The 7,722-nt window shown below is 51.4% G+C and overlaps 1 protein-coding gene across 2 annotated transcripts; it reads right to left on the bottom strand.

The window, feature by feature from the left end:
- Window positions 1–569: 569 nt before the first annotated feature.
- Window positions 570–7,479, bottom strand: MLF2 (myeloid leukemia factor 2). 2 transcript variants are annotated; one of them, XM_032802011.2, is made up of 9 exons: window positions 7,456–7,479; window positions 6,413–6,487; window positions 6,078–6,204; window positions 5,578–5,613; window positions 3,912–3,965; window positions 3,342–3,467; window positions 2,293–2,452; window positions 1,975–2,214; window positions 570–1,188 (listed from the first exon to the last, which is right to left on the bottom strand). In XM_032802011.2, the coding sequence occupies exons 2-8, from the start codon at window positions 6,460–6,462 to the stop codon at window positions 2,036–2,038; spliced, it is 732 nt and encodes a 243-aa protein (XP_032657902.1). In that variant the 5' UTR covers window positions 6,463–6,487; window positions 7,456–7,479; the 3' UTR covers window positions 570–1,188; window positions 1,975–2,035. The 2 variants fall into 2 exon arrangements, with proteins under 2 accessions (XP_032657902.1, XP_074927574.1); XM_075071473.1 differs by lacking the exon at window positions 7,456–7,479 and adding an exon at window positions 7,021–7,230.
- Between the last annotated feature and the right edge of the window lie 243 nt (window positions 7,480–7,722).

Here is a 7,722-nt window from a genome sequence, read left to right as displayed (position 1 = left end):
TATTTGTACCAGTAAGATCCTTTTGTAACAAGTTTGACGCTAAGTGAAGTACTATTTCTTTGGGGGATGTGCTGCCTTGTAATTTCACCTCACCCCCTTCTCCTCCCCCCCCGGTAAGGGCAGGGAGACAAATGGACTAACAATAGCCTCAACCAGCTTCAGTCTCACATAGAAAGAGATGAATTGAAATATACCCTTGCATTGTGCAAGGACCCCAAGAGTCTTTTCATGTGAGCAGAGAAGACCTGAAAGTGCAACCAGCCAATCTCATTCACGTGTGTGTGTTGAGTGAAATAATAGCATTTAAAACAAATTAGAGGTTTCTTGCAATTGCTTTTTTACAATTTCCATCTTATAAATTATTGTCTTCCAAATTAGTAAGAAGGTGGTGGGGGATGTGGGAAAAAACATGATGGCTGTCAGATTGATTCAACAAGGAAGTGAAGGGAAGGACAGGACAGGACAGTCCCATCAGCGGTGCTAGGTTGAAGGGAAATGTTAGGGCAATAGTTCTGCAGCAGGCAATTCAGCTCCCTCAGGAGAGAGAAAACAGAAATGACCCAACTCCATTTTCTTTACAGTTCTTGTTCCTTTATTCAGTAAACACCTAAATACAAGTTTCACAAATCAAATTAAAAAAGGGGAGAGTTGACTGCAAATGGGGCTACATGGGCAGGGAGATACAGGCTGGTTCAGTTCTTGTTCTTCTCCCCCTCCCAAACACACATCCTTCCACCTCACCATACCAGGAAGCAAGAGAGGAAGTGAGGACTTTTGTCCCAGTGAGGGGGATTAACAATGGGGCAAGAAATTCTTCTACATGATCATTTAAGAAGGGACCAAATACCACTCCAGAACCAGCCCAACCAGGCACAGGAGGAGAGCTGGAATGGACAGGAAGGACAGGGTGATGACCCTTGTGTCCACAAATACTAGCAAAGGGAACTGAGCCAAGTGTGACTGGAAAAAGAGGAGGAAGAGCTGGAGGGGGAAATTGAGGCAGGATAATAAATGTGTCCTTCGTACACCAATGAGGTCCCCAAACCACCCTGTAGCCCCCGCACTGGGTGAGAAGGAGAGCAGTGTGGAGGGTTAATCACTTTATTCAATTCTTAGAGGGTGGGGATTAATATTAAATTTGAGAAGATTCCAAGCAGTGCTTTGTCATCAGAGTTTCACTGTCTGTACCTGAGAGGAGGTGGAGAGAGGGAGAAGAGAAAGAGAGAGAATGCAAGTTACAGAGGTATAAATAAAGGGGTGGTACAGAAGGTAAAACCAAGCACTGCAATATAAAATTCAGCAAGAGAAACTGATCAGATAAATGAGTAAATCCTTAGCACTAAATCAAATCCCAATAAACTCTATTCAGAATGCTGGGAGGAAGGAAAAACCCAGCACTTCTCTACTGAATCTAGACTTGAGATGATCTCATGAGAGTTTGGTTTATCTGTAAATAGACAGTTCCTGCAGATAGGCTTCAACTTCAATTTAGTGACATTTTCGAACACTATCCCCTTGGCTCCCCAGATGCCGCTTCCCCATTTCCTTACACATTTAAACCCACATCTGTGTTTGCCTGATGGTGAGGGAAGACAGCAACTCCCACACTATCCAGAGTGCAAGTGGCACACACTCCCCGAAGTGTGTCCACAAGATAGACAGAAAAATGAGGAGAATCATGTTCTGATACTCTCACACTATCAGCCTCAAACCAGGATGGGATATTACCCCACTCACAGCATCTGAAGTGACTCAGACTGGAGCCACCCACCCTGCTTTGGATGCTGGCAAAGATGAGCTGCCAACAGGAACCTTCCTGCTGGACCCTAGAGCATGTCCCCCTTCTCCAACTGACACCCCCAAGTGGCTCACATTGAGGCCCTCTGTACCCCATGTTGGGGGTACTGAAAGCAAGGTTCAAAAGGAGTGAAGCAGCCACACAATGGGGGGAGTGGAGAGGACAGTCAGACTTACAAGAGAGAGTAGGTGGATTTGGGGGTGACCATGCTGCGCCCCCCCAAAGTCTGCTCCGGATTCACCAGTCATATCGGCGGGCCTGTCTGGATGGGGAATCCTCAGGGCCCTGGATAGCAAGATGTGTCCCCTCAGACCGACGACCACTGCTGCTCTCGTGACGCCGATAACCCAGTCCTCGCTGTGGCCGGAACCGGGATGTCTCTCGCCTCCACTCATCATCAAACGCAGCTGCATCACCTACACGAGGAAAGAATAGCAGGCTCAATGGGAAGGCAGTCCCCGGGGTTCCCAAATCCTGGAGCAAGGTGCACTCACTCTCATCCAGGTTGATGTATTCCTGCCTCTCCTCCTGGTCACCCGTGCGATGGTTCCGTGAGCGCTGCATGATGTGGGCTCTCTCCCGGATGTGGTGCCCGATTGACATCTGCTCCAGGCCACTGTTTGAGTCCCGCACAGTCCGTCTTGTTTCACGGATCTGGGTGCAAAGTGTAGTGCGGTGTCAGTCCGTCACCTGTCCCCCCACAATCCTATTTAGCACCTCTCATTTCCTCCCTGCAATATTGTTCCCCTCCCTAGTCTTCCAACAGAATAACTGGTTTTGTCTCCACCACTTTCAAAGTGACACATCATCAACAAGGGAAAAACAAATCTTTCACGTAGCCCTGGGCATGACCTCCTGGCACTTCACTGAGCGACATTGTCCCAGAGCTTTGATTCACCTGTATGCAAAAATGCATCAAACATAAGCTGCTTGTCTTCAGTTTGAATACCCTTCACGGTCAATCCCCATAATACTTCTCTCTCATTCACTACCAAGCTGTCAATGCACACCTTCAGTAGGCCCATGATGCCAACCTCCATCACCCACTTGTTAAATTTTCAAACAAGCACTTTTGTGCTTTCTCCCATGCTGCCCTCACACTTGGGAGGTGCTCCCCATGAACAACTGCAAAACTACCTTGTTATCCACTTTCAAATTCGTCCTCTGCCATGGTGCGTACAAAAATCTTGACATCAGTTCAACTGCTGGTGCATAAAGATCATAGCCTACCATGCTAACTAATACTGTCTTTGTCTGCTTATACACCTCCCTCATCCAAAATGCATCCATCTCTTGTGGTATACTTAGATTGTATAGCTTTTTGGGGCAGGGACTGTCTCTTGTTCCGTGTCTCAACTGCACCTAGCACAATAAGGTCCTGGTCCATGACTAGGGCTCCGAGGTGCTATGGTAATACAAATAAGAAAATGCTCTGGGCAGTCAGTGCCATACAACCAAATGGGGCAGATCCACCCCCAGCAAAAGCAGCTGCCTATGATGCCCTGCCCATCACTGGGTATAGGAGCAGCAGCTTCCTTCTCACCCCGCCAGGTGCAGAGCGTGTCTCCGAGGTCTCGTGATAGACTTTGGGGCCATCACCCAAGTTGGAATAGGAGATGACAGTTGAGGAAGAAAATGTTTGGCAGTTGGCACCACTTGTCATGTGCTCCTGGTGAGGGAAGGTAAGGAAAGAAAGAGAGAAAAGTCAGCTGCTTCTATGAGCCCCTGCCCGTGGGGAATACTCTCCTCCCCCCACTGTTCCTCTTGGTTTCTTTTTGATAAAAGGGGGCCATCTTCCCTTTCACACCCACCTCTCTCCTTTCCATTACCCCCTGCCCCATTCCTTCTGCTCCACAAGTGAAGGGGACCTCCCCTGCCCACCGCCTCATCTTCTCTGCATGGAGGGGTTGCTCCCTCATGCCCCATGTTGCTCCAAATGTATAGGCAATGCCATCTTTACTGCTTGGGAAGGAACAATGTCTTGGGAGCAGCAGTAGCCCCTGTGGAGGAGGTGTAAAACAGGAGACTCTGGGTGCCAACTGATTACCCAGGATGGCAGAGATGATAACACTACATGCCTATCAATACAAGCAGTGTGGAGAAAGGTTCTTACCACATTTCCAATCATATCGTTCATCATTCCAAACATGTCCATGAAGCCACCTGCCTGGGAGGAGGGGAGGAACAGAGTCAGGTGGGAAGAGGACAGAGGGAGAGGGGACGAGTGAATGCACTCACAAGGACACATGGAAGCTGTTCCTCTAGGAGAATAAACAAGAGTTCCCGACCCCTCACCCTATGAGAAGACAAGGCTATGGTAACAGCACTGCACAGTGCTCACCCCTAACATCGACCCTTTGTACCCATGATGTCACTCTAAGCTCTTCAACTCCCAGAGTCACTCTTGGTCTCAGTCTCCCAGCTTTGAGCTCACAGAAAGATAGGGTCACAACACTAGATCAGTGCAGTATCCTGTTTCTGATGGTGGCCAGGACCAGACACTACAATTGAAGGTCAAAGAAACCCCTTAGTGGAAATTATGAAACAACCTGTCCCTAGGGGAAGCTACTTCCTCATTTATGCCACTCAGTGGGGAACTTCTCTCGTCTATTGCTTTTCTTGACCTAACTATGGATGTTCTCATTTTCTATAAAAATGTCTAGTCATTTTTGATATCCTAGGGCTAAGAGTTCCACAAATTGATCATGAAATATACAAAAGAAGTTTGTCTTTTGTCAGTTTCAGATGTGCTGCCTTTCAGTGTAATTGAATAGTCTCTCATTCTTGTAGTAGGAGAATAAATAAGAGCACACAGTTTACCTCTCTCATCTATTATTCATCTCTTCTCTAACAGAAACAGTCCCAATCTCTTCAACCTTTCTTCATATGGAAATCTTTAGGTTTCTAATGACTTTTGCCACTCATGACTGAACTCCCTCTATTTCTGCTATGTCCTTTCAGAGAGAGGGTGACCAGAGAAGAACACAGTGTTCCAGGTAAGGGCATCCCATTGATTTATGTAATGACATTGGAATAGCTCCACTATTATTTTCCATCCTATTCCTGGGCAACCTAATGTTTTGTTGGCTTTTTTGACAGCCTCTACCCATTGGGGAGAGGTTTTCAGTAAGCCTCTTTAATGGTGCCGAGGTCTTCTTCCTGATTATAGTCCCTGACTCAGATTTATCATCTGCCCTTGGAATCCAAATTTCAGCCCCCGGCTCTGAACTCCATGCAGGTTGCTTGTGTGTGGATTTCAGGGTCATATCCGAAAGAGCCACAGTTCTGCCTGCTCTTCCTGGTAATCAACCATCCCATTTCTATTATTTGTTGTATTACAGGAGGACCTTGAGGCCCCAGCTTGAGCTCAGGGTTCCTCTGTGCAAGACCCTGTGCAACCATTTAATAAGAGACAGACTCTACTCCAAACAAAGGGTTGGAGGGGACACATAGGCACAGAGAGATAAAATGACCTCACCAAAGTCACACAAAGGATCATTGAAAACCATGAGTTGAACCCAGGTCTCCTAGCCACTGGCTCACACCCTATTAAGGTCTTTTCTTAGAAGCTGAGGTTTGCCCTGGTATCCATGTTTCTTCCCCCTTCCCTATACTGTGTTTGCTGACACGCTCACCTAGAGGTGGCTGCACTGTAGCACTGCTGAGTATGTGGAGCACATGAAGAACTTGGGGATAAAGTGATCTGTTGGGGAGCTGTAAATCTGGATGTTACACTTTGGGGAAGGCCCCAGAGCTGCACAGAGAAATTGAGGCCTTACCATTCCCAACATTCCAAAGGGTGAAATGGCTCCTGTCTGCAGGGGGCAACAGAGAAACACACAAAAATTAAGAGGGATCCACTCATTGTCCAACCCCAGTACCCTTTCCCCTTCACAGGAAATAGAAGAAAAGACAAGACCCAGCCCCACCAAGTGGCCAAAGGGTTGAACAGACACTACTCCACAGACTCCTGCAAGTCCCCCAACCGCCCACAAGGTGCAGGCGGGGAAAGAAGTGACACTTTCAAACCTCTTTTGGTGATATTAATTTAGGCTCTGCAAAATAACACTTATCTTCCATCACCCCAAGACACCGATGCCCTGGCATAGAGTAGATTGGAGGGAAGCGCATGAAGTAAAGGGATATAACACCCATGTTCTAGGGAACTAATTTTCCTTCCCCCACTTCATGCAAAGAAGAAAACTGCCCCATCCTAACCACGTACGAAGGGAAGTCAGAGGGGAAAAAACTCTACAACTATACTCAGCATCCCCTTTACCTGCATCCTGCGGCTGGCCTGACGTGCCCCAGGCATGGTCCCATCAGTTATGCTGAGGAAGGGGCTGTATGCAAAGCCTCCAGAAAGCATGCGGTTCATGTGCTGACGGTGAATAGCAAAAGGGTCCCTGGAGGGGGTCAACAGGGAGAGGAGACTTAGGAGGTAGAGTCCCAGATAACCCACCAGTCTTGACTCCCTGTCCTCTGATCTAACTCTGACCCTACTTCCCTCTGAGAGTGGGAAATACAATCTGTGAGTCCTGACACACGATCTTCCCTAATCTAATCTATGAGCCCACTTCCCCACCCCCAGATAAATTTGGGGCTCATACGCACATTGTAAACATGGGGTCCTCTGGTTCTCCATCCCTCATGAACCGGAACATACTTCCTTCAGATCCAGGGAGGGCTCTGCAAACAGGGAGCATAAGTGAACACAAGCAAGCTGGGGCCACAGAGCACAACCCCCTCTCTTTTCACACCAAAATGTATCCACCAGCTCATGCAGCCCTCCCTCTTGCACTAGGCCCTGTGCCCAGAGGGTAGCAGAGCAATCTCTACAGATGCCTCTAGCAGGTCAGCTCAACCAATAGGAGCCGTTCCCAAACCACCCCTCCCCCGACAGCGAATATAATCAAACTACCGTCTCCCCCCCTACTCCCCCATCAGCCTCCTACCCCGCACAGACACCTCATCCCGGGCCCCCCGAGCAGGCACAGGCGCCCCCCATTCACACGAGGAATCCCGAAGGTGCAGAGGCACCAGGCCGCCCCCGCAGCGTCACTACTTACCCCAGCGCAGAAACAAGCGCCCCTGGCCCTGCAGACAGCCCCCCTCCCCCACGGCGGGCACGAGCCGGGCCCCCAACCCGGGCAGCCTCCGCTCCCATCGCGCCTCCTGCAGGCTGCAACCCCCCGGCCGCATCCCGCCTGCCGCCCGCCCACCTCACGCTCCCCTGCCCGGCGGGGTGTCCGCCGCTCGCTCCCGCGGGCCTTCCTCTGCCACGCTCAAGCCTCCGCTCCCATCTAGCCCCGGAGCCCGCTTGCTCCCCGCGCGGCCTTCGCGGAGGGTGCGCTGGGAGAAGGGGAGCCGGGAGCGCGCTGCCCTCCGCCGCCGGCCGCTGCCAGCCCGCACCAGGGCCTGGCCAGGAAGTGAGGTCGGCCCGGCCCGGCCGCCCGGCAGCGCCTCCTCGCTGCCGCAGCGCGCAGCGCAGCCGGCCGGCCGGCGCTGGAGCGGCTCCGCGGGTGGGTGGGAGGAGAAGCAAGGGCACAGTGGGTGGGCGGGGATGGTTATAACCTCGCCCCGCGCGGCGCCAGGGGCTCCGGAACCCGGCCCGGGCGGGGGTGTAACAATAGAAGGGCTGAGGCGGGGCGTGATACCCTGAATGGCCCGTGGGCTCCTTTTGTTGTGAGGCTGCTAAGGAAATGGCTGCCGGCAGCCCGGCTTCAGCTCCCGTCACCTGAGCGGGGAGGAGCCGCCTGCATTGGGCCGGGCCCGCGCACGGTGCAGTGCACACGGGGGAGCAGCAGGGGTCTCCCTCGCACCACACATCACAGCTGCGCTGCGCTGCGCTGCGCTGCGCTGGGGGGCCGGCGGAGGCGAGAGGCGGATTGAAGGCCGCGGCTGCTGGTTTCGGGATCTGCCCG

This window comes from Chelonoidis abingdonii, chromosome 1 (assembly GCF_003597395.2).
Source record: "Chelonoidis abingdonii isolate Lonesome George chromosome 1, CheloAbing_2.0, whole genome shotgun sequence".
In the NCBI taxonomy this organism is placed as follows: domain Eukaryota; kingdom Metazoa; phylum Chordata; order Testudines; family Testudinidae; genus Chelonoidis; species Chelonoidis abingdonii.
Note: the sequence above shows the minus strand (reverse complement) of the source record. Positions and strands in the feature narration are given on the sequence as shown.

Coding starts and splice junctions, on each gene's coding strand:
- MLF2 (XM_032802011.2), bottom strand. CDS start 6,462: ATGTTCCGGTTCATGAGGGATGGAGAACCAGAGGACCCCATGTTTACA. Junction 5,614..6,077: donor AGGCCAGCCGCAGGATGCAG/GTAAAGGGGATG, acceptor TGCCCCCTGCAG/ACAGGAGCCATTTCACCCTT. Junction 3,468..3,911: donor ACGATATGATTGGAAATGTG/GTAAGAACCTTT, acceptor TTCCCTCACCAG/GAGCACATGACAAGTGGTGC.